We start from the raw sequence: 24,163 nt of genomic DNA on the forward strand, positions 1-24,163 counted from the left end.
GGGCGAGGGGGCGGCTGAGGACCTGCTGTGTGCAGAGCTCAGCGCTCTCCCTCGAGGGGCGTCCTGGGAAGGAAGGCCAGCCACCCTGCAATTGTTCACAGACCGGGATGGCATCCAAGTCTGCATAAGCCAGGAGGGCTTTGGCTAATCGGCATGGCCGCGCCAGCTGGCGGCCTCGGGCACCTGGACAGAACTCTCCAGACCTGTTTCTGCAACTGCAGCATGTATACAAGAGAGGATTTACAGCCCTGGCCTCTTGTGAAATTCAAAGAATTAAGAAAGGGGTTATAAACTCCAAAGCGCGGTCATACGCCAGGACCTGGCTTCTCGAAATTGCCTAGCTAAAGGGCACAGAAACACACACACACACACACACAGAGCAGGTTGACCGGCACGCGTGGAGCCGACGATTATTTGAAACAGCAAAGAACTAGCAGTGAGGGTAGTTAACGGCAGTGTCTCCTGGGGAGGGGGCCCTAAACTGATTATTGGAGGATGGACACAGTAGGGGTGAGTCGAGACGCCTTTCTGGTGTGTGTGTGGGGTAATCTGGGGTGTGACTAGAGGCAGTGGAAGGCCAAAGTGACCAACCGGGTGAGGATCACAGGTGCTGACATTTGTAAATTGTCATGGATACAGACCTTGGGTCTCCAAGACAACGGGTCAAGGTGGATGGAGATGAGGTTGCCCTGGAGTCTGTGGGTGCCAAGACCAGGGAGCTGAGGTCCCTGGCAGGGCCTGCAGCTGCCCAGGGTGCTGCTAGCTGCAGGCAAGGTCACTCAGAGCAAGAAAAGATCCAATTCTAGCGCCGGGAGGACAAGAGCAGAGGCAGCAACAAGGAATCCTGGTTCGGCCCTTGATGGAGTGACGAGGCCCCGTGCCTCGGTGTCCCCTTCCGTGGAGCAGGGTCGGGAGCTCTGCTCCCTAGGCGCGGGGAGCACGTCTGCATTTAGCACAGCCCTGGGCCCATGTCCCCGTCGCTCCATCCATGAACCCGCGGTCAGAAAGGCGGAGGCGCTCAGGAAAGAGCTCTGCTCCGCGGGCCGCCGCTCCTCCAGTCCCCGAAGCCCGCGCTGCCCCTGCTGTGCAATGCTGACACTCTGGGGGGAGAGCTAGTCCGGGGGGTGGTCACACCGGGCAGGAGCCGGGGTCCCATCCCGGAGGTCCGCTGCACTTCAGCCGAAGCTGAATACAGCGGCGTGGATGTCGTGCCGGAGGTCGGGGATCCAGGACGTCCCCGGCCGCCCGCCGCACCCTAGGGGGTGTAGGGGGTCGAGCACCCGATTTACCGGGGGAGGAGCGCTCGGCACCTGACTCCCCTCTCCCCGCGGGCCTTCCGCGTAGCCCTGGTAAGCTGCCTGGGCCCCGCCCTTCCCCGGGCGCGTAAACAGGAAGCGGGCGTGCGCGCGGCGTGCTCTTCCGGCGTAGCGAAGGGTGGGAGCGATTGTGAACGGTGGCGGGCAGGACCAATCGCGGAAGACAGCTGGGGACGATCCAATAGCGAGGGCCGGAGGGGGAGGGAGGGGGCGGAGCCTGAGGCGGGGCTGTCGAGGCGGAGCCAATCGCGGCGGATCCGGCGTAGGCGGCGGCGGCGGCGGCGGCCGAGTCGAGTCCGGTCCGGGGTTACGAGGTGGCGGGCGCGGCGATGCTGCAGCTGCGGGACTCGGTGGACTCGGCGGGCACGAGCCCCACGGCGCTGCTGGCGGCTGGCGAGGAAGTCGGGCCGGGCGGCAGCGTCGGTGGCGGCGGCGGCGGGGGGAGGCTGGGGACGGGCACTCCGCTGCGACAGACGCTGTGGCCGCTCAGTGTCCACGACCCCACGCGGCGCGCCCGCGTAAAGGAGTATTTCGTGTTCCGGGTGAGGCTGGGAGCGGGGGCGGGAGAGGGCGTGGGTGGGCGGGGCGGGCGAACGGGCGTGACCTGTGACTTCCGCCCCCGGCCCTCCCCGCACGCTCCCAGCAGCCCGGCACCATCGAGCAGGCGGTGGAGGAGATCCGCGTGGTGGTCCGGCCTGTGGAGGACGGCGACATCCAGGGGGTGTGGCTGCTGACCGAGTAAGGGGGCGCGCGCTGGGGAGGGGCCCGGGCACCTGTGCGCCCCGGGCGCCGAAGTAACCGCTGCCGCCCGCAGGGTCGATCACTGGAACAACGAAAAGGAGCGACTGGTGCTCATCACCGACCAGGCGCTGCTCATCTGCAAATACGACTTCATCAGCCTGCAGTGCCAGCAGGTGGTCAGGGTAGCCTTAAACGCGGTGGACACCATCTCCTACGGAGAATTCCAGTTTCCCCCGAAATCGCTCAACAAGTAAGTGTGTTGAACAGAGAGCCCGCCACCAGGGCCTCCCAGTCAGCCCTTCCGAAACCAGCCTCCAGTGAATGTCTTGCTTTAACAGCAACAGAGTGTAGAGACAGGTGACTTCTGCCCAGCAGGGTGCGTTAGAAGGAATTCTGGCACAAGAGATAGTTATTAGGCTTGTAGTAAAATGAACTCAGGGTACGTTAAAATAGGCCCGACGTGGGTATTTTTCAGATAAGAGCCAAACTCAGCATTTTATTCCCGCCAAGAAAGGATTACACTTATCACGTCAAGCTCTGTTGTGGTTAATTTTTAAAAGAAAAAGGTAGTGTGTCGCTTTGATTTGCAGATACTACTGAAGATTAAATTTGGAAACGTTTAATGGCCAGTTTTCAAGAGCTGATCTTCATCTGTGAGGGAGGTTTCTGAAATATGAGAAACCTGGACATCAGTATACTCAGTTGAATTAAACGGTATATTTTAGAGTTTTGATGTAGAGATTTGGGTAGGGAATTCAGGAAGCTAAGATAAGCTCAGAATTTTGGCCAACAATAAGGTGCTCAGGGAAAAGGATTTAAACTTGCAAAAATGTTACTCGTTTAGTTATAGCACAACTAAGACAGTGCTTTCAGTTTGTCATATTTTATTTGAAGTGCTGAAAGCTGTCGTTATTAGACACGCCATTCCTGTCCAATCCCACGGGTCCTTCACTGTCATGAAATGTCATCAGTCTCATCTTTACCGGTGGAACAGCTTTTTAATCTCACACCCACGACTGAGCAGGTGCTCGGGGGCGCCATGACCTGCTGTGTGAGGTCTGGTCCCTTCCCACTCGGTAGGCGAGAAGGTTTCGGGATTCGCATCCAGTGGGACAAGCAGAGCCGGCCACCCTTCATAAGCAGATGGAACCCCTGGTCCACCAATGTGCCGTACACCACGTTCATAGAGCACCCGATGGCCGGCGTGGACGAGAAGACAGCCTCCCTGTGCCAGGTAAGAACTCAAGACAGCAACGGCAGCGCTGCCCAGTGGGACGGGAATGTTCCAGGCCTGTGCTGCCCGGTACGGTGGCCACATGGGGCTGCTGAGCTCTTGAACAGTGGCTAAACAGAGAAAATAAACTTTTTCCCCCCCATAAATCTATCTCTCTATCTATTTATCTATATTATTTATTTATTTATTTTTGGCTGTATCGCTGTGCGTGGGCTTTCTCTAGTTGCTGCGAGCCGGGGCTACTGTTTTTTTTTTTTTTAGAAGATGTTGGGGGTAGGAGTTTATTAATTAATTAATGTTTGCTGTGTTGGGTCTTAGTTTCTTTTTTTTTTTTTTTTTTTCCTTTTTGCGGTATGCGGGCCTCTCACTGTTGTGGCCTCTCCCGTTGTGGAGCACAGGCCCCGGATGCGCAGGCCCAGCGGCCATGGCTCACGGGCCCAGCCGCTCCGCGGCATATGGGATCCTCCCAGACCGGGGCACGAACCCGTATCCCCTGCATCGGCAGGCGGACTCTCAACCACTGCGCCACCAGGGAGGCCCGGGTCTTAGTTTCTGTGCAAGGGCTTTCTCTAGTTGTGGCAAGCGGGGGCCGCTCTTCATCGCGGTGCGCGGGCCTCTCACTGTCGTGGCCTCTCGTTGCGGAGCACAGGCTGCAGACGCGCAGGCTCAGTAGTTGTGGCTCACGGGCCTAGTTGCTCCGCGGCATGTGGGATCTTCCCGGACCAGGGCTCGAACCCGTGTCCTCTGCAGTGGCAGGTGGATTCTTAACCACTATGCCATTGGGGAAGCCCCAGATAAACTTTTGGTTTTTAAAAGTTTGTTAAATTACGTCTAAATAATCCTGTGCAGTTAGCAGCTGCTGGTCAGTGTAGCTCTATGATGGGGTCTTCTGTGGCTGCGATCATCTTGGAGAAGGGCCCAGAGGGCTTCGGGGTGTGGCAGGTGACCCCAGCCCACGGTAGAGCTGGGCAGTCTGCGTGCTCAGCAGGAGAGGAGGCCTTGGGGTGGTGAGAGCCGGGTCCAGGACCGGCGACAGGCCCCCACTTGCCAGCTGTGCACCTTGGCCTGCTCACCGCCTGGTGGGTGGTGGGGAGTAGGTGGGTCACTACGGCAAAGCCACGTCGACCGGCAGAGTGAGGCCCGTGAGGACTGGCTGTGGTCAGTCACAGGTGAGCGCAGAGGTGAGGCGTGACGCCTGTAGAGTGAGGTGAGGAGATGAGCCCAGGGGCTGCTGGGTGCGTCTGGGCGGCATCTCTCCAGGGTGGGGACGGGCTGACACAGACGCATGGGCGATCATCTGATCAAGCTCCCGGTCTTCTCTCTTTACAGCTGGATGGCTTCAGAGCTCTGTTGATCCAAGCTGTCAAAAAAGCCCAGAAGGAGAGTCCTCTGCTGGGCCAGGCTGGCGGCGTGCTGGTCTTGGAGTGCCCCCTCCTCATCGAGACCTATGTGGGGCTGATGTCCTTCATCAACAACGAGGCTAAGCTGGGCTATTCCATGACCAGAGGCAAAATCGGCTTCTAGGCACCGCACGCGCACACGGGTCTCTTCCCTGGGAGAGCCAGGCCTATGGGACCCTGGGGGTGGCAGGCCTCTGGCCAGCTCCACTACCGCTGGCAGGGTCCGAGCCCCTTACCTGTAGGTGTCTGGGCACGATTAGCATAGTCAGCTGGACCGTATACTTTAGCTGGATACTGGGCATCTGGTCACGTGAGCTCCAGACAAAGCAGAATGCATATCGCTGTCACCGTCCTGGCCGGTATCTGCTTCCTAGAACCTGAGTTTCCATGCCCCGCCGCTGGGGTCTCCATCTGGCTTCCGTGGTCCCTCCCACCCCAGCCCTGGAGCATGTTAATAAACGTTGCGTGATTCCAGTGCAGTATCCCTGTCAGCACCACAGCTACATAGATTGCTACATCCAGGGAGGTACCTGAGACTCAGTGCCTGTGGTTGTTTACAGTTGGTGTCCAAATTTGTATTTGGAGATTTAATCCACTTTCTTAAAGCTGATTTGAAAGAAGCCAGCAGGCACGAGCTCATCAAGAGATGGTCTGCCTTGTCAGCTCCTGAACGGACGGACACTGGCTTTTGTGGAAATATGTGTTCGGCCTAAAGTCACACTTTTTCTAAAATTAATCTATATTGTGTTAATACTGCTTATGGCGTCTTTCCCAGGCCCAAAAAGGTTTACAGAAAATCATTTTAAGACAAGTCATTAGTCTGAGAGTCACAGGGATAAATTCTTTGCACACAATTTTGTCAACTCTGTTAAGTTTGTATTGTCATGTTCATATTTAAAAAGGGAATTGCTTAGTTTGCTTGTGAAGAATGCACTTCTGAAGAGGAACCACGACAGAGTCTCCTGACGCAGCTCCACCCCTAGACACCAGCCCGGGGGATGTCGTCGTTCCCGTCCACAGCTGAGCAGTCTGCCGGGGAGCGTCTGTTGATGATTTAACTGCTAGCCCGCCGGTTCCTCCCCTTATTTCTGACTCTGGCGTAGCTGTGGTCAGCATGGCCGTGATTCGGATGCGGGGGCCTGTCCACATCGAAAGGCTGCCTCACAACTCCGCCTGGGTCCTGAGCCTTTGCTTTCGGTCTTGTAGTAAAGACATTTAAAATCTGAGTTAAAACAGTGGGTGTCATTCCTTTCTTAAAGTTATTAAAATAGGTGTAACAACCAAGAAAGCGCCCTGTTAAATGAGAGAATCTTAGAGCACGAGCTGTTCTCTGTGCTGGTTTTGAGCCCCTTGCTGTGTGCACAGTGAAGGTTTGGTACCACTCGCTCCCCTCATGGCCACCAGGGGGCGGTGTGCACTGTCCAGCCTCTACCTAGGGTGACGAGCCCTCAGTTCCCCCACCAGCCTTCTCAGCCCTGGCCGCCTTCCCGAAGCACCCGCATTTTTCCAGGTGGACAGCCAGAGCAGACGGTCCCTGCGGGGAGCCGACCTTGACCCAGCCGCCTCAGGACCTGCAGCTTCAGCCTCCCTTGGAGGTACAACCCCACCCCGTGGTGCTCAGGGCTCCCTTCCTCTCCGGAACAGGCCCCACGGGACCCACAGGCCGCTCTCCAAAGCGTTCAGTGACAGACTGGAGGCTCTTAGCAGAGCGGGTCTTGTGTGAGGGGGACTGGCCGCTTGGGGCACAGTTACTTTCCCTAAGACAGTGAACCCCAAACTTAAAACTGACCTAGAAAACTTTCCCGTGACCTAAACCTTTGAAGAAAGTAAGCATGAGACATTTTATGAATTAGCAAATATCTATTTTAAGTAACAAAAATTAGTTTTATACCGTACATATTAACAAAAATGCCTTGCCATAGAAAAACAAGCAAAGCGTTTCCTCCGGGCCACCCCAGTGGGAGACCCTGCACCAAGCTCTGCTTTCCCGCGGCCAACACAAGCCGAGGTCTCCCACCTTGAGCCACGTGGGCCTGATCATGCACGGGTCCTATGTGCGGTCACCCCTCTGCCCGAAGGCTGTGCCGACCCCCTGCTCCGTCTCCAGGAAGCACAGGCAGAAGTGGTCCTTGCTGAGGAGGGCCAGGGAGTCCCCGCTCAGGTGCCAGCACAGGGAGAGCACCTGGAAGTCACCTGGAGGAAGCCATGAGGTTAGAGCAGGATAGACCAGCGTTCCAGTGTGACCCAGCTGGAGCCCCAGAGTTCAGTGGGTGGGAAGGCACCCCCTGGCCTGGGATGCTAAAAGCCACGGGCCCAAGTCAAGTGCGCACAGCTGGCGGCCCTGAGATTTATGGGAAGGTGCCTCCCGAGAAGAGCTTTCACCTTCTGCTCGAGGCCGTGTTTGCTCGCGTCCCCACTCGCGCTCACCTTCCCCTGGTACCTGCACTGACACGCAGCCCGCCGGCGACCACAGGTACACCTTGCTGCCCCCCGTGCAGATGGCCAGCCGGGCCTGCCGCGGGTCCCACTGGAAGCAGCGCACGGCGGACAGCTGCTCCAGCACCGCGAACAGCCTCAGCTTCTGGATGTCCCAGATCCAGACGGCGGTGGGGACACTGTCTGAGGAAGGAAGACGTGAACAGGCCCACGGTCACCCCTTGCCCCCCACTGCGTGAGCCCCCGTGCCGCTCACTGCCTGGGGTCTCAGTGGGGGAGGGGAGGGCCCTCCCCGAGGCTGCCTGGCACACACGGGGGTCCTGTCGGCCTGAGCCCTGCTCCTTCCCAAGAGGGACGCAGAGGGAGCGGAGGCCAGGGCCCGAGGTGCAGCGGCTGGGCGGCTGCTGCCCCGATGGGCCCAGTGGCCCGAGACGCCTCTGCAGCAGGACAGGAGGAAGCACATGCGGCAGACCCGCACCCCGATTCTCCTTTCAAGCCATTTGACTGCCCGGCCCTGAGGGAGCGGTGAGGGGACAGCACACACGTGCACGGGCCACTGACCACTCCTCGTTGCCAAGAAGCAGCCGTCGGGACTGAAGGCCAGCGCCCCGACGCCGATCCTGGGGTTGGCTCTGTCGGCAGCAGGCTTCAGAGTCTGTAAGGAGACCGGCACCGAGGCAACCTCGTCTGGGCGTCAAAAGAGAGAGCACCCTGAGCCTCCTCGCGGGGCGAGGGCCTGCGGTCCTGCCCACAACACCCCGCGGGGTGAGGATCAAGGATCTTAGGGAAAACAGGGCTCGGTGGGAACCCGGCCACGGTGCACAAGGCCCGTCCTCGCGCCCTCCCCTGCGAGGCCGTTTCCGGAGCTGCGACGGGCCAGGCGCCACTGCAGGGCCTGGTGGCCGTCCCAGTGGCTCCTCTGACGCCCTAATTACGCCATTTTACAGACGAGTAACGTCCCAGGTCCTCGACACAGCTGCGGCGTCTCCCTGAGCCCTTTGAGGGCCCTGTTCACCCAAGGAAGTCACTGTTCATTAAGAAGTCGCCCTCAGAGGACCAGCCGTCAAATTAGGATTCCCAGGGCTTGTATTCAGTCAACAGAGCCAGTGGCCAGGCGGCCTGCTGGCCCACAGCTAAGAGACGATGGCTACCAGGCGTCGCAGGGAAGGAGAGGATTTAAAAAAAAACAAGGACCGTCTAGAATCGACCTGGACCCAGAGGACTTTTTTTTCATAATAAAAGGAAAGGAAAGGGGAGGAAGAGAAAGGCCCCCACCCCGGGCCCAGCTGCTCACATTTGCTCTCCGCGGAGGACAGGGGCCCAGCCGCTGCTCTGGGCGGAGGGAAGGCCAGGCGGCCCAGCACCAGTGGCGGGCTCTTCTCGGCCTCCTTGTACACCACCTGGAAGACAGACGGCTCGGGCAGGATGTGCAGCCGCGGCCCCGCTTACCGCGCCCTCCTGGGCACTCTCCACGAGGTCTCACCCCCGGGCCAGCACTTCAGTGGGGACAGATGACAGACGGGCCAGGAGCGAGGCGGCATGCATCACCGGAGGCCTGACGGGAAGGGCGAGCGGCCCGACACCTTCAGACCACACCGGCCGCGGGATGGAAGGACCCCCAGCGAACCCTGCGAGGCCTGGGGCAGCCCCACCCGACCCGGCCGCCTTCCAGTCCTGTTCCTGCAGCTCCAGCAGGTCCTCCAGTCCCTGCCGGTGTCAGGACCGCCACCGGCTCACGGGCTGTACAGCAGCCCCACGGCTGCTTCTCTCCCCACCACTCACCCATCTTAGGTCCCTCACCAGCAGACAACTCACTAGGGTGTCTGTCCCCATCCCTGCTGTCCCCCCCGAGGCGGGGTGTCTCTCCGGGTCCCTAAGGTCTCCCAGCACCCAGACTGGCGCCTGCTGAATAAATGGATGCTTGTTTCCACCTCAGGGCCTTTGCACTCCTGTGCCTGTTCCTACTGCCCGAATTGCTCCCCGCCAAACCCTGCGTCACCTCCTCCCTGTCTCTGCCCCAGGACCCCTTGGCAGGCAGCCTTCCTACCCACCCGGGGAAGACACCAGCCCTCCCAGCCCCGGCCCAGACTCCATGGGGCAAGGGTCTGCCTGCTCTTCTCCGACTGGCCCAGAGCACAGTGGGTGGCCCAGCAGATGCTTGGCGCCTGCAGGCAGGGGACCCTGTTCACAGCGCAGAGCAGGAGCTGGTCCCAGAGCGAGCCGCGGGGCTGGGGGCTGGGGAGGGGAAGGACACCACCCTGGACCCCCTGGGAATGTGGCAGGAGAAACAAAGGCCACCGGGCAAGTCTGACGTTTGAAATGTTACAGTATCAGAAGGTTATGGGGATGTAAGTACCTGTAGCACCGTAAATAACAGAAAGTGAAAAAGCAGTTCTCGACCCCCCTTCCTCAAATACTGCTCAAACAGAAACGTGCTTCCAGACTTACTATTTTGGGATTATTAATGGTCGCGGGATGGCTGAATTCCGTGATCATTTTCCAAGTCACGTGGTTAAGAATCCGCACCTGTGGCAGGGGGATGGAAACCACGTGGTCAGAGCCGCTGGGGCACTGGCCGTGGGCTTCACCCCGAGGACGCCCTCCCACCTTTCCGTCGTAGCTCCCGACTGCCAGGAACTGACTGCTGGGGCTCCAGGCCACGGACTTGATGCCCAGGGACCACTCGTAAGCACAGAACGTAGACAGCAGCCGGCCGTCCAGGGAGTGGAGCAGGATCTTGTACTGCCGAGACATTGAAATTGTCACTGAGCCCGGAGCAGGTAAGGCAGCCACTCAGGAGGCAGTGAGACTCGGGGCGGGGACACTGCCCTCCCCGACGGCGGCGGGAAACGGGGACGTGGGACCACGACTAGAGGAGCCAAGCGGTAACGCCGTGGGAAAGGGGAACCGGGCGCTAACAAGCTCCTCGGCTTGACGTCTGAAAGAGGCAGTTAATGCTCTCGGCGTTCGGAGACTGTGAGAGAAATACTGGCATCGGCGCTTAGAGCAGAAAGGGTCCCGAGGGGCCTGTCTACCTCCAGGCAGGAGTCCCAGGCGGCCAGCACGCAGCCGTTGGGGGCCCACTCGATCCCGGCCAGGTCCTGCGTGTCCGTGTCAAAGTGCTTGCCGAGGCGGGCGGGGGCGAGAGATGAAATTGAAAATGTTTTCTTCAACAGATACACGAACGTTTATTTTATAACTGATGTGTTAACACATTCAGTATTTAATTTCCTCATCTAGCCACAGACAGAAACGTGTACAACCGTGTCCTCCTGCTGTGACGTCCGGCCTGAGCGCTGGGGAGGTTCCAGGCCGGGTACACGCGGCCGCGATGTGGCTCAGGCCTCCGTCCACCCCGCGCCTGTACCCCCTTCTTGCCTGGCTGAGTCTTGTGCCTTTAAGACCAGCCCAGGCAAGACCCTCCCAGGACATCCCTGCCCCGTCAAGGAGGCCTCCGTCTGACGGCATCCGGGGGTCCTGCCCGGCCCTGTGCGTCTGTGTCCATGGCCTCCCGCCCCGCGCAGGCACATGCTCAGTGTTAAACTCCGGCTCCCTCTTCCGCCTGATGCAGCCACACGTATGCAAATACCACGGAACCAACAGGAAGGGAGGTGGCACCAACCTGGTGGCCTGTTAACTGTGAACACACCGCAAGCATGCGCCGTCTCACCACGTCCTACGAACGCCTGCCGGTGTGCGCGCCACGTGGTTACAGGCAGCACCGGCCTTTGGGAATGTGGAATCCCATTGCTCCACACCACGCGGAAGATGCCCTGGAACCTCAGACAACGCACTTCTCCCCTCCCCCCACGCCCCAGGGTCACTCCGCTCCCAGGTGGGGACAAGTCTCACCCGCAGAAGCTGCCAGTCGCTGCAGACCAAGATGCTCACGTAGTCTTTGCAGTCCCGTCTCTCGGCCAGCGCCAGGTAGCGGCCGTCCCTGGTAAAGGTTATTCCTGCCGAGAAGAGTGAAAGGTCCCGGGATCGAGCAGCAGATTGCAGCAGTGGTTTTCAAGTTAGAATGAGAAAGAGAAAGCAGAGGTCTGAAGAGGGGGACGTGACACACAGAGCCCGGCGTCTGCGGCAGGGAGCGTGTGTCTACACAGGGCGGGGTCTCCACACCCTTGCTCAGACTTCTGACCTGCAGAGAACCTGCGAGAAATATACAGCGACCTGAGCCCCGATGAGCCCCAAAACATTACTGGGAAGTGCAGTGCCCTACGGAGTGTTGTGTTCTTAGGAAATTAACTGCAGGAAACTCAGCTGGTTCAGAGCAGGCTTGTCATGACATTTCCTATTTTTACTTTTGAATTTAAATTTGGAAGAAGTCAATTCAAGGTTAAGAATCTGGCTGCAACCAGACAGTACTTTCTGGGTCCGTATTAGCGAACTGAGCCCGTGGCCACATTCCATACCTCATGGGTCAAAAGAACACCTAGATGACAGAGCTGTCATTTCCACCAAGAAGGGTGTGTGTCATCTGGAGATACACTGATATTCAAACTATAAAAATAAAAAATAAGTGTACAATTGCACACCATTCAGATGTGAGGTTCAAACTGCTGACGGCAAGAGAAAAAATGGAAAAATCATTCAAACTATGCACCGCTTCCTTCTGTTTCTTAACTGAGAGACCGTCACGTAACTTCAGGTCTCAAGAGAGTGGGGCGCCCGCCTGGCTCTCGGCCCAGCTCAACCCGCGGGGCGGGCTCCCCGCCGGCACAGAGGACACATGCCTCTGGCCCTCCTCAGTGATGTCCAGGTGGGACAGGTCGCCATTTCCCCGCTCCAGGCCTCACACAGTTGAGTCAATGGAGGATTCGGTTCAGAATCCGGTGTGGGAGGTGGGGGTGCGAGGCTGACATGAACTGGAGGGGCCTGAGCACCCGGGCCGGCAGCAGATGTACAGGGTTTACGTGTAAGTCCTTCGTCTCTGACGTCCTAGAGGACAGTACCCTCCTTAGTCACTGACGTCGCGTAAAGGAGAAGCCCTAGAGACACAGGTGGGAATGGTCGCAGACGAAGTACTCACTAGGAGGTCTGGGATGTATGGTTAAAATAATCTGGGGGTTGGGGGGGGCGGGTATAGAGAAAAAACACTGGCTGTGAGCTGACACACGGCTGAGGCAGCTCTTGCCTGTGTTTGAAATTTTCCAGGGTAAAAAGGTCCCCAAGCCCCAAACTACGACAGAGGAATGGCTTCTGAGTACCTCTGACCGACTCACCCTGCTGACAAGCCTTAGGGTATTTGATGTAGGACACGGACTTTGTGCACAAGGACCAGACAGTTATCCGCAGCTGCCAGGGGCAAAGGGAGGGGAAAGAGAAAGGAAACAGCATACATTTAGCATCTTTGGAGAGACCATTCCAAGTCTTAAACCAGATCGTCAGCACCCAAGCAAGAGATTCCCCGCAGAAGTACCCGCATCAGCAGTCCTGTGCTGTTTTCTGTCTGAAGAAGTGTGTCAAACTCACATTTTACGATTGTTAAATTTAAATTTTTTTTTGGCTGCGCCATGCGGCTTGTGGGATCTTAGTTCCCTGACCAGAGATGGAACCCGGGCCACGGCAGTGAGCGCGCCGAGTCCCAACCACCACTGGACTGCCAGGGAATTCCCACGTTCGTTGAATTTAATGCTTCTGGTCCTTGGTTTTCATTTTGTCACAGTATTATCTGAGTGACACAAAGTTAAATGTAAGTGCGTTTTAGTTCAAAGTACAGTCATCCCTCCTTTTCGGCCTAATTTATGTTTTATCACAGGCACGTCTGTATAGGAAACAGCGACATATAGAGGGCTCAGCGCTGTAGGGGTTTCACGCATCCATGGGGTCCTGGAAGGCATCCCCTGCGGATAAGGGTGGGGGATGCTGTAGTCACAGTTTTCACATAGTAATAACCCTAAACAGGCTGCTTAGAGAAACGCGTCTAGGAGGGAGGCCACGCAGGACGCCCCTCCGTCCTCTGAAGCAGATGAAGGGCGAGCGGCTCGGCCTCACCGGGCAGCCCCAGGCCGGCAGGGACGGGAAGTGGCCCGACTCCCCGCACGGAGGCCTCTGCGCAAGATTTCTGGGGGACCCACCGTGGGCACATCGTGCAGGTAGCGACAGCTGTCCAGGCTGTTGCAAAACGGCCGGAAGCAGACGTGTCAGTGAGGGACCGGCGAGTGAGCCAGGGATGGACGCCTGGGCTCGGGGAGCTGCGCTCGGGGTCGGGGGGGGGGCACCCAGAGCCTCCGCACTGTCATCCCGGCCCTGTGAGCAGGCGAGGCCCCCGCACCCAGGCACGGGGAGGGCTGCCGGAGCCGCCCCAGACCCCCTCGGAGCCTCAACATGAACGATCACCCTTGACCGGAGTTTCCAAATGTTTGTTTCGGAAAAGCACGTCCACACCATTCCCATCGGCCATCAGGGAGGGTAAATGGGCACCCTGCCACCTCCAGCTCCCGCAGCCCCCAGGCCAGTGGACACGGACGAAGCTGTGTTTACCAGGCGTGGTTGTGAGGTAAGGAACACGGGCTGGAAAACTGCTTTCATCAAATAAGCATAGCTTTAAAAACTGTGGGACTTCACACAAAGTAAAACGCAGGGCCCCGCATTTCTGTACCAGTGTGATTCCTGCAAGCTAGGCCTTTTTCTTTTTTAGCTTAGGAGGTTTAAAAAATGAATTAACTGCATTTTCTCCACATTGTCTCTTAGGAAAGAAAAGAACCTGATGTCCTGAACTGCCTCTGTGAAAAGCTCACGCGGCATTTAGGGGAGACAAGGGGTGCAGACACAGCTGCAGGGTTGGCGCACTTCTGGGCTGTACTCGAGGTAAAGTGCTTGACCGTCTAAGACAAAGGTGCCAGGGCGTGCAGACGAGGCACGGCCCAGGAGCGAGGCTCACCCTGAGGACAGGCTTGTTCCCTGTAAAACCTCCTGCTCTCGGAGGCTGAGGAGGGTGGAAAGGCACACCCTTCCCAGCCCAGCAGGTCTGGGTGTTAAATCCACCTGGACACGCACAGCCGGCGCCATGTGGCCGGGAGCACCTGTCCTCCAGGTGAGCGAGGGAGAGGAGGGAAGGCCCAGGCGCTCCTGACTGGGGCCCCCCATCCCCTGCCCCGTCCACACTTCTCTGTTAAAGGCAGAAAAGACACTAAGCACCTAAGCCTGATTTTTACCTGCCATCCCCCATCAAAACCATTAAAAGAAACCCAACTGTGTGTAACCTTAACAAATCCAGTGAGAAAGAAAGAGACAGATAAACACCCGCCTCCCCTCCGTAAGCTCGAGGAAGGTGGCAGCACTGCAGGAGGGGAGAGCGCAGGGGGACAGGTCAGAGGTGGCCAAAGGGCAGGCTCCCGGAGGGCCGCCGGCCAGGCCCGCTTCTGTGCCCACCCACACACCCTGCAGCGGGAAAGCGGAGGCCAGGGGGCCTTGACCTGGGATTTCAGGTCAGGTCCCACGGCATCACCGTCACCACCAAGGGTCCTTCCAAGGTGTCGGCCCTTCAGCAGGACCCCCCTCTGGGCTGGGCTGTGCTTTCAGGCGTTGCCACATTTCAGGGTGAACTGGAATGCTAATCTCGCCAGAGAACAGTCACTTTTGAGAAAGAGCTCCTTAGCTCATCTCCTTTTCCACAACACTTTCTAGTTGTCTCGACGTAAAAAATAAGTACATTTTTATTACTTGATCACTGCTGCCGGTGACCTGGAAAATTCCAGTACTTAAGCAAAAATACTTAAAATGACCTTTTCCAACTCAGAGATTGTTTGGAAAATTAACTCAAGAAACACAGCAAGGGGCTTCCCTGGTGGCGCAGTGGTTGAGAGTCCGCTTGCCGATGCAGGGGACACGGGTTCGTGCCCCGGTCCGGGAAGATCCCACATGCCGCGGAGCGGCTGGGCCCGTGAGCCATGGCCGCTGAGCCTGCGCGTCCGGAGCCTGTGCTCCGCAGCGGGAGAGGCCACAACAGTGAGAGGCCCACGTACCACAAAAAAAAAAAAAAAGAAAAAAAAAAAAAACACAGCAAACTGACAGCAGCCCACCAAGTTCTTTATCAGTATGGATGTGCGTGGCTTCCCTCTCTCGTTAGAAGTGGGAATGCATTCAGAGGTCAAATTCCTCCAGGTTTACACATGCACACCTGCGTGAACACGCTTGGCTCTTCCCCTGGACTGAAACAGAGTCAAGAGCTGATACAACAAAATTTAAAACTTTGGAATAAATTTTATAAAGTATGTACAAGATCTATACAATGAAAATATTGCTTAGAAAAAAATTAAAAAGACTTAAAAAAACGAGAAGTATCCTATGTGCATGGATCCAAAGACTCAGTATTGTTAAGATGGCAATTATCCCCAAACTGGTCTACAGATTCAGTGCAATCTCAATTTTAAAATCCTGGCACAATTTTTTTTTTTTTTTTTTAGAAATTGACTAATTTATTCCAAAATCGATACGGAAATACTAAAGACCCAGAATGGCCAAAACGACTTTGAAAAAGGACAAAACTGGAAAACACACTGATGTGAGTTTCCAGACCTACTATTAAGCTTGAGTGACCCGGAGCATGTGGTATTGGCACAAAGACAGACTAAGAGATCAATGGATCAAGACAGAGTCCAGAAACAGACCCACATACCCACAGGCAACTGATCTCTGACAAAGGTGCAAAGTGGGGAAAGGACAGAAATTCACGACAAGGCGCACATCTAAACTCAGGAGCTAACATTACAAAACTTCTAAAAGAAAACAGAAGAAACTCTGTGATCTCGGGTTGGGCAGGGATTTCTTTAGACACAAAGTGCACAAATGATAAAAGAAAAAATTGACCCATTAGACCCCGTCAAAATGAAAGACTGCTCTTTAAAAGAAACTGTTATCAAAATGAAAAAGCAAGCCAGAGACCAGGAGAGAATATTTACTAAACATGTATCTGACAAAGAACTTGTGACCAGAACCTTACAGCTCAACAAAAGGACAAACGGCCTAATAAAGAAACGGACAGACGATATGAACAGACAAGAGTTATAGGATGACGGGCACACAAAAGACGCTTAATATCATTAGTCAAATGGAAATCACCAAGAAAACCTACAATGGGACACCGGTACACATCAGATTGCCTAACGGAAGAGGCTGTGATGAGCAGCACTGGTGAGACCGTGGAACAAACTCCCACACTGCTGGGGGGAGGGCTCAACGGCAGGGCTACTGCGGTAAAGAGTCCGCGGTTTCTTCAGCCGTCAACATACACCTCCCGGCACCCCCCACTCCAGGTTTTTACCCGAGAGAGAGAAAAAAACCCGTGTCCGCAGACAGCCTGTGTGAGGATATTCACGACAGCTCCATCGGCCAGTGGGTGAGACACACACAGGGTGGGGAATCCACACGGGGACACCACTCAGCTCCGAGAAACCGGAGCGGATGCCCACAGACGCGGACGAATTTCAAGAAGAGCATGAGGCCAAGTGATGGGAGCCAAACACACAACTCTGTGAGCCACGTGGCCCCTCTCGCGTGGAATCTGAACCGTAAACCAAGAGCGACAGGAAGCAGAGAGGTGGGCAGCAGGACGACTGGAGGGTGGGAGGTGCCCACTGGGTGGTGTGAGCATGCGCCATCCCCACCGGGGCGGCAGCTACGTGTCCCAGCTCACGGTCCACACGCTTAAAGTGGGTGAATGTTGCTGTTCATAAGTAGTCCCAGTTGGCTTTATTGAGATAGAAGAAAAAGTCTTCCGGTCGGGGTTTATTTGTTTAAGCCAACTACAGGCTATTTACAACATACATACTAAACTTTAAGGATACGGAAAGGCTGAAAGTAAAAGGATGAAAAAGATATACCCTGAAACCCTTAACCACGGAAGGATGGCATTTGATGCCAACATCTGACAAAACACACTGCAGAACAGAAAAAACTATGAGACGTGAAGAACAGTTTATTATGATAAAAGGCTCAATTCACCATGAAACTTGTAACAGTTCTAGTAACAGAGCCTCAAAAACACATGAGAAAACCTGGCAGAGCAGAGGCAGCGAGGAGGGCACAGCCCTGTTACATGTTAACATCCTGTAACACAGGAGTGAAACGGGCCGACGATGGCACAGAATGGAAAATCGGAACCCATCGTGTCGGTGTAAAGAAATTCAGTTCTCGAGACAGGTGGTAAAGACGGACGTCTTAACAAATCCTGTTGGGAACAGATAAAAACGGATTCACTCCTGACACCACCACTATAAACTCCACGTGAACCTGAAACACATATTTAAATTAAGTGTGTGCATGGGTATGTATAAAATAAGATATGGAAACTTGACGTCACCAATACTTAGAGAAATGAAAATGCAAACCACAGCGCAGTACCGCTGCAGGTCTACTGGACTGGCATCCATTTATCATCCTGATCAAACCGCATCTCCTACAACCAGGCGACCTCCCCTCCCCAAACGTCCGAGAGAGAACGCCTGGATACGGGCCAGAGCAGACGCCCACAATCCATTCCCTGCAGCATGGACCGCAACAGCTCCAATGCCCAGCACCAGCAGGGTGGCTGCATAAACCGTGGCACGACTTTCCCTACAAGGACTGAAAGAAGCAGTCAAACCCTCGACATGGATGAATCTCAAAAACGATATCTAGGGGGAAGAAAGAACCACAACAGAACACAGACTATGAATTCATTTAAGCAAACTTTAGACCAATGCACACCATAGTGTATGGTGTCTGCACACACACGCGCACACACAGATGAGACCTTAAGGTAAGTAAGGACATGCTTAAAGCAAAATGCAGCGCAAGGGGCCCCGCGGGCTGAGGTGGGGCCCACAGACACCCTGCAGTCCTGAGCGCTCTGTTCTCAGGCCTCACGGCAGCGCACAGGCTGCCTGTCAGTGAACCTTGTCCAAAGAGCACGGTTTCTCTTTCACACTGGCAGGTGCCCGTCTGGGGGCTGGATTTGGGCCCGAAGAATTATAAGCATGAAGCCTTTTAGATGAGGCTATATGAACAGCTCAAGTTCTCTCCAACAGCCCTGTAAAATGTCAACGTGTGTAACGTGGAGAAACCAGGCCCCCTTCACTTGCTGTCTCCCTCCCCAACGGCCTAAACTGGCAGACATCAAATTCAATATAATGACGAGATGTGTTCACACCACCCCAGCCTTCCCTGATCCCCTAATGGGACACATTGACGAGATGAGTTCACACCACCCGAGCTATCTCTGATTTACTGTCAGATTTCAAATGTTCTTCGCACTCAGAGCTCCTGCCCAGGGCCCCATGTCCCAAGTAAGCCCAAGGCTTGAAGAGGAAATGAATGAAGAGGTTAGAAACACACAGATCAGATGTCCTGAGGGAAAGATGTAAATTTGTTCATATTGAAGTTCATTTTCAATTGTTGAATCGAAGAACCTGTTTAAATCCTTAAAAATATAATTTATCTGTTCTTTTAAAAAAATCTTTTCTTTTCATTAAAACTGGGCAAAAAGATTATATAACAACACTCATGGGCTTATAATGCTCTGACCGCTTACGACGTATACCCTTCCCCCCAAACCACCCACTCTAATGCTCCCAAGCAATTCAGGAGGGGGGGCATTCAGGGCATCCCACTCACGTGGAATTCCGTCGTGTTGAGGATGTGGCGCCCATCGGGGCTCCAGCAGGAGGCCACCAGCCCTGCCGAACCCTCATCTATTTTGCAGTGCCACTCTGGCTGCTCCAAAGACCACACCTACAGTCACAAGAGAGAGACGAGTCAGTGCGCTACGTAGGCTTGAAGACCACCAGCCAGGAGCTGTGTGGAGGCAAACACGGGCGAGCCCTCGGAATCTTCCAGCACGAAGGGCTCGGCCTGGGGTGCGCCACAGAGGTAAGGCACGCTTCTCGGTGATGGCATGTTGTCGCGCTTGGAAGGGTGCACCCCCCTGCTGTCCCTGAGACCTCACTTAGTTAGGTTTGGGGTCTACAAGACACATCTCAGCGCCCCCACACAGGACAAGCGAGTTGCTGGGCTGCCCTCTGAACATTGCCTGTTACTGAATAAACTTGGTTACAGATCAAGGACACTTAAGTGTCTTCTTATCTTAAAAGTACTTAAACTATGAGCGAACTATGCACGGCCTTTGAGCTGTGCTGCCTCTTCTTCCAGACCGGCAGGGCACAGGACGCGGCCCTTCGCGGGGGCTACGCTCCTGTACGGGGGGCGTCCGAGCCTCGGGCCGCAAACCTGCACCAGCCCCCGCTTGTAGAGGGCACACAGGATGAAGAGCGAGTCGGCCGACCACTCGATGTGCTGGATCTGGTCCAGGCACGTGTACAGCCGGTGGATCTGGAGGGTGTTGGCATCCCGGACCACTAACCGGTACTGGACGCAGGAAGCCTGGAAAGGGAGGAGAGAGGCGGGCGGTGTGGGCTCTGGAGGAGGGTGCTCTCGGCGTGGCGTGGCGGCACGGCCCTCCAGCCAGGGGCTGCCTCCTTCTCTCCCTCCACACACGCTTTCTGCCTAGACGGCCTCGTGCTCATCACGTGGACAGCCCTTTCTCAACAAAGATGAGTTAATGGAAGATAAAACTGAAATGTACAAACCAGGTGCCCAAACTGTTAAATCCCCAGAGAAAGTATTATTTTAAAACGCTCCACTGGAGTCATTTTCTACTTTCTTCACTGTATGACTATCACTGAAGCAGGAAACAGCACTAGGGAAAGGCTCGTCTGTAAACAACCAAATCCTCTCTGCTTTTATCACCTGCAGACAGTCTGTAAGGAGTGAGCAGGGAGGCTCAGGGCTGCTGGCGAGAACGACCCCAGAAACGCGGCTCCCTTCTGTTCAATGTCTGACCTGGAGTCTAAGCAACAGAAAGTCAATATACAGGTTTGAAATTCTGCAAGCGTAAGGACGCTTCATAAATGCTCATTTACCTGTGATGAGAGAACAGAAAAGACCTATTGGTCTCTGCCCTCAGGTCCTGACACAGGGCTCCTGAATGAAACCCTTGCAACTTCCTGGGTGACAGGAGCATCTTTTGTTCTAGAGCGGCACCTCTGGGTGGGCTCCCGGACGGGGCTGTCACCCGGAAGACCAAGCCAAGATTAGAAGCTTGGAATTTCAGCCCCACTTCCCTTCCTCTTCGGCGAAAAGGTCTAAAAATGGAGTTAATGATGGCTCAGCCCATGTGATGAAGGCCCCGTAAAATCCCAATAATACGGGGTTCAGAGCTTCCAGGGGGGTGAGCACAACCAGACACAGAGGGTGACGCATCCCAAATTCACAGGGACAGAAGCTCCTGCACTCAGGACCCCCCGGACCTCACCCTGTGTATCTCTTCATCTGGCTGCTCATCTGTGTCCTTTACCATATATCCTTTAATAAACTGGTAAACGTGTTTCTCTGAGTGCTGTGAGCCACTCTAGCAAATCAATGGAACCCAAAGAGGACATCATGGAACCTCTGACCTACAGCCAGTTGGTGAGAAGCACAGGTGACAACCTGAACTTGCAACTGGCGTCTGAAGGGGGAGGAAGCAGTCTTGCGGGACTGAGCCCCTAACCTGTGGGACCTGGCGCTCTCTCTAGGTAGACAGCGTCAGAATTGAGTCAAACTGTAGGACACCCAGCTGGCGTGGTGGACAACTGCTTGGTGTGGGGAAAAAACCCCACACAGGTGGTGACCAGATGTGTCAGAAGTGTTGAGTGTGGCAGTCGTGTGGGACTCATAGGAGGAAGGGCTGGGGGGGTTTCTTACACACACACATTAACTTATTCCTAATCCTGACTCTGAAAAGTTTAAGTGTTAATACAGTTTTCTTAAAGATACAGTTACTTTATGTCCATATTTGTTAATAATACCCAAATCAAAGCAAATAATTTCTATGATTGAGTAAACGTATCTGCTAATAGGAGAGTACCTCACAGTTCAAAAATCAAGAACTGACTTTTAAATGTTAATTGCTTCATTTTTGTATTTATCAAGGTCAAACTGGATTATTGGATTTTTGTTTTATAAACTCCCATTAAAAAAAAGCCACAAGAGGGACTTCCCTGGTGGCGCAGTGGTTAAGAATCCGCCTGCCAATGCAGGGGACATGGGTTCGAGCCCTGGTCTGGGAAGATCCCACATGCCACAGAGCAACTAAGCCCGTGCGCCACAAATACCGAGCTGGCGCTCTAGAGACTGCGAGCCACAACTACTGAAGCCCGTGTGCCACAACTACTGAAGCCCGCACGCCTAGAGCCCGTGCACCGCAACGAAGAGTAGCCCCCGCTTGCTGCAACTAGAGAAAAGCCTGCACGCGGCAACGAAGACCGAACACCGCCAAAAAAAAAAAAAAAAAAAAAAAAAAAAGCCACATGAGTTCTGCATGGGAAAAGGAGAGTGGGGGAGGGCCTGCAGATTAGAAATACTATGTGTCCCGTGTCTATTTTTTCATATTTGTAGCTTTGAAAGCTGTGATCAGTTACAATAAACTCCTTACAAAATGGAATGTTTGTAGCAACACTTGGAAAAGCCATATCAAATCTGTTGCAAGATATTAAAAATGGCAACATGGCCCTACTTTTTCCAGCACCTAGGATAGAGCTTTGAAGAACATGGTTCCAGTAACATTACTGCCTAGTGCTCACGATATTTAAATCAGAAATATCTGATTATTTTGGTGTAAAAACCAAAAAAGTACCAAAATTTAATGAGGAAATATAATCTCTCTCTTTATAATTCACTAGAATTTTCATAAATGACCAAAGGGGGGGAACCCCTAACATATGCGGGAGTATTTTGAATATACCAAGGTTTTTGGGGTGCCATTTAAGCTAAAGACATTTTGTATTTTGGAGCTGAATGCCATATTATGTGATTTAGAAAAAAACCTCCACAAAGAAGGCAAACATGTACATCCATCCTCAAAGAACCAGATGAGGATGAAAGGAATGTTAACAAAGCTCGAACTGAAAAAAGAATCAGGAAGCATCAGTTAATTAGTGAAGCTAAGTACACTTTTTATAAAGCATAATTTTTCTTCTTAATGTCTTTCCAATGCCAATTACCCCTCACCCACCACATGCCCTCACCCTAAGATTCTGAGGGTATACACGGGTCATGCTGGTATATTTCAAAACTTAACTTTCATGTACAAGACAGCTCAGTGATGTCAGAAGCATTCTGCCACCCATGGAATCAGCAGCTCAAATCTCAGGAGTGCGGACAACTCTCTCTATCTGCGCATAGAATGCTAGTTATTTAAATCATTCATCTGGCATGTGGTAGAGACGGGTGAAGAGGGCTGGGAAAGGCGACAACAAGCAGCTGCACCACTGCACCAGTTTACAGCCAACAGGACTATATACCTGCCTTTTGTGACAAACTAATAACAATGATCCGATATCTCCTGTGTCCTCAAATCCGTGAAGGCAGCATTGCTTTTACCGGCCTTTAACAGGTGGAAACCCAGGTGCAGGCAGCAGGCGGCTTCCTGGGTTCCCAGGCTGCAGCATCTTCCCAGGTCCCCTTCCCAGGGTCACCTGTCTGCAGCACCTGCCCGGGGCCCACACCTGCAGACCCTCGAGCTCCCTCCATCCGGGCCCAGCGGCCGCCCCGCTCTCCGCTCCCTGGGTCCCCGCCTCCCGGTGAGGACAGGCGCCTCCCCGCGGAGGGCCCACCCTCGGCCCAGGCCCCGCGGCCGCTCACCAGGTACTTGCCGTCCGGAGAGAACTTGCAGAGCAGGCTGGAGAGCTTGAACACCTCGGAGAAATTCATGGCGGCCGCTGGACCCCACGACCGCGAAACCCAGCCCGCCAAGCCCGCCGCAACCGCCCCTCCGCGGCCGGAAGTGACGGAGGGCGAGCGCCGCAGCCACTCAGGGCTCCGGGCGGACGCGCGGCATTGTGGGGCTTGTAGTTCGCCACCCGGCGCCCCGCGCGCCGCCGCGCCTTAAAGGAGACGCGGCGTTTCGTCCCACCCGGGATTTCCGCCGATGCTCGGGTGTGGGGAGGTCCCCTTAGCTAGGGTTGCCAGATAAAATGCAGAAAGTGCACTTAAACTGAATTTCATATAAACAACGAATCATTTTCTAGGATAAATATGTTCCCAAATACTACATGGCACGTATTTATGCTAAAAAATTACCCCCTTATCTGAAATTCAAATTTAACTGGCGTCCTGTGTGTCTGTGTATTTATATTCATGTATTTATATTTAACGTAAAGACATATTTACATGTAAATGTATTCAAACATAAACATGCGCTTGTGTATAGAATATATAATATAGCGCATAATACGTGTATTATATTTTATACATGGAGTATGAATAAATATTCGTCTTTCTTTGTTTGTCTTTTGGCTAAGTCCGGCAACTATGGCTGCAGCAAGGCCCTCACTTCACGTTCAGGAGCTGCTCTGATCCAGGAGAGAACGAATTTGACGCTTGCTCCGCACGGAGAGCGCGTGGATCCCGCGCACCCGCTTGTCCATCTCACGCGCGCACCTGCGCTCGGACCCGCGAGGAGGAGAAGGACACCCGGGCCCGGACCCGGGGCACCGCCGCACCCGCCCTCCGCACGGACGGGAGCGAGCAGCTGCGTCGGCGCTGGCTCTGGCAACCCTGTTGGCTGCCCCGCGAGGGCCTTGTCCCCTCGCCCTCTAGGGACTCCGGGTCCTCTTCACCCAACAGCAGCCTCCCCCCACACCCCCGCCAGGCCCTGCCGGCGCCTCTGCCGCCCCAAGATGGCACGGACCCTGACACCCAACCCCGCCCCTGCGTTCTGAGAACCGAGACCCGGCCCGGGTCCTCCTCGTACCTCCGCGAGCCGGGCCCGCGTCTTCGCCCTGCGGAAGCCCACCGACTTCCCAGAACGAACGGGTAGGGGATGCGTGCAGGCGTCCTGCTCGGCGGTGCCGGCCTTTTTTTTTTCCCTGGCCAGATCAAACCCTGTGTGTGATTCGTCTTTGGGCCCACCCCCCTTACCCCGCACCTTGCAAACAGTAGGTGAGCCATAAAGGTGTGTGGCAGTCAGCCAGACGGGCCAGGTGAGGTGCGGACGCCGTGCACCAGTCCGGGGC

At 54.9% G+C, this 24,163-nt stretch overlaps 2 protein-coding genes across 7 annotated transcripts; one reads left to right on the forward strand and one right to left on the reverse strand.

Moving 5' to 3' along the window:
* The first annotated feature begins 1,497 nt into the window (after positions 1-1,497).
* Positions 1,498-5,924, forward strand: TPRG1L (tumor protein p63 regulated 1 like). Of its 2 annotated transcripts, none has more exons than XM_082613979.1 (5): positions 1,498-1,858; positions 1,960-2,054; positions 2,131-2,307; positions 3,138-3,291; positions 4,621-5,924. In XM_082613979.1, exons 1-5 carry the CDS (start codon positions 1,646-1,648, stop codon positions 4,813-4,815), a joined length of 834 nt encoding a protein of 277 aa, XP_082470105.1. In that variant the 5' UTR covers positions 1,498-1,645; the 3' UTR covers positions 4,816-5,924. The 2 variants fall into 2 exon arrangements, with proteins under 2 accessions (XP_082470105.1, XP_082470106.1); XM_082613980.1 differs by having other exon boundaries at positions 1,508-1,858; positions 1,963-2,054.
* Positions 5,925-6,531: 607 nt separating this feature from the next.
* Positions 6,532-22,943, reverse strand: WRAP73 (WD repeat containing, antisense to TP73). Of its 5 annotated transcripts, XM_082613003.1 has the most exons (12): positions 22,791-22,918; positions 19,338-19,490; positions 18,726-18,842; positions 12,353-12,425; positions 10,980-11,083; positions 10,163-10,249; positions 9,735-9,869; positions 9,576-9,653; positions 8,422-8,527; positions 7,689-7,814; positions 7,119-7,310; positions 6,532-6,884 (listed from the first exon to the last, which is right to left on the reverse strand). In XM_082613003.1, exons 1-12 carry the CDS (start codon positions 22,857-22,859, stop codon positions 6,742-6,744), a joined length of 1,383 nt encoding a protein of 460 aa, XP_082469129.1. In that variant the 5' UTR covers positions 22,860-22,918; the 3' UTR covers positions 6,532-6,741. The 5 variants fall into 5 exon arrangements, with proteins under 5 accessions (XP_082469129.1, XP_082469133.1, XP_082469132.1 ...); XM_082613007.1 differs by having other exon boundaries at positions 9,576-9,869; positions 22,791-22,943; XM_082613006.1 differs by lacking the exon at positions 19,338-19,490.
* Positions 22,944-24,163: the final 1,220 nt, after the last annotated feature.

This window comes from Mesoplodon mirus (genome assembly GCF_964341445.2).
Source record: "Mesoplodon mirus genome assembly, chromosome: 3".
Classification (NCBI taxonomy): domain Eukaryota; kingdom Metazoa; phylum Chordata; class Mammalia; order Artiodactyla; family Ziphiidae; genus Mesoplodon; species Mesoplodon mirus.

What these genes read in the sequence shown, in the direction of transcription:
- TPRG1L (XM_082613979.1), top strand. Translation starts at nt 1,646, where the DNA reads ATGCTGCAGCTGCGGGACTCGGTGGACTCGGCGGGCACGAGCCCCACG. An exon ending in AGGAGTATTTCGTGTTCCGG is followed by an intron (nt 1,859 to 1,959) that starts GTGAGGCTGGGA and finishes GCACGCTCCCAG; the next exon opens with CAGCCCGGCACCATCGAGCA. An exon ending in GGGGTGTGGCTGCTGACCGA is followed by an intron (nt 2,055 to 2,130) that starts GTAAGGGGGCGC and finishes TGCCGCCCGCAG; the next exon opens with GGTCGATCACTGGAACAACG.
- WRAP73 (XM_082613007.1), bottom strand. Translation starts at nt 22,859, where the DNA reads ATGAATTTCTCCGAGGTGTTCAAGCTCTCCAGCCTGCTCTGCAAGTTC. An exon ending in CTCCGGACGGCAAGTACCTG is followed by an intron (nt 19,491 to 22,790) that starts GTGAGCGGCCGC and finishes CTCCCTTTCCAG; the next exon opens with GCTTCCTGCGTCCAGTACCG. An exon ending in AGTGCAGGTACCAGGGGAAG is followed by an intron (nt 6,885 to 7,118) that starts GTGAGCGCGAGT and finishes GGCTTCCTCCAG; the next exon opens with GTGACTTCCAGGTGCTCTCC.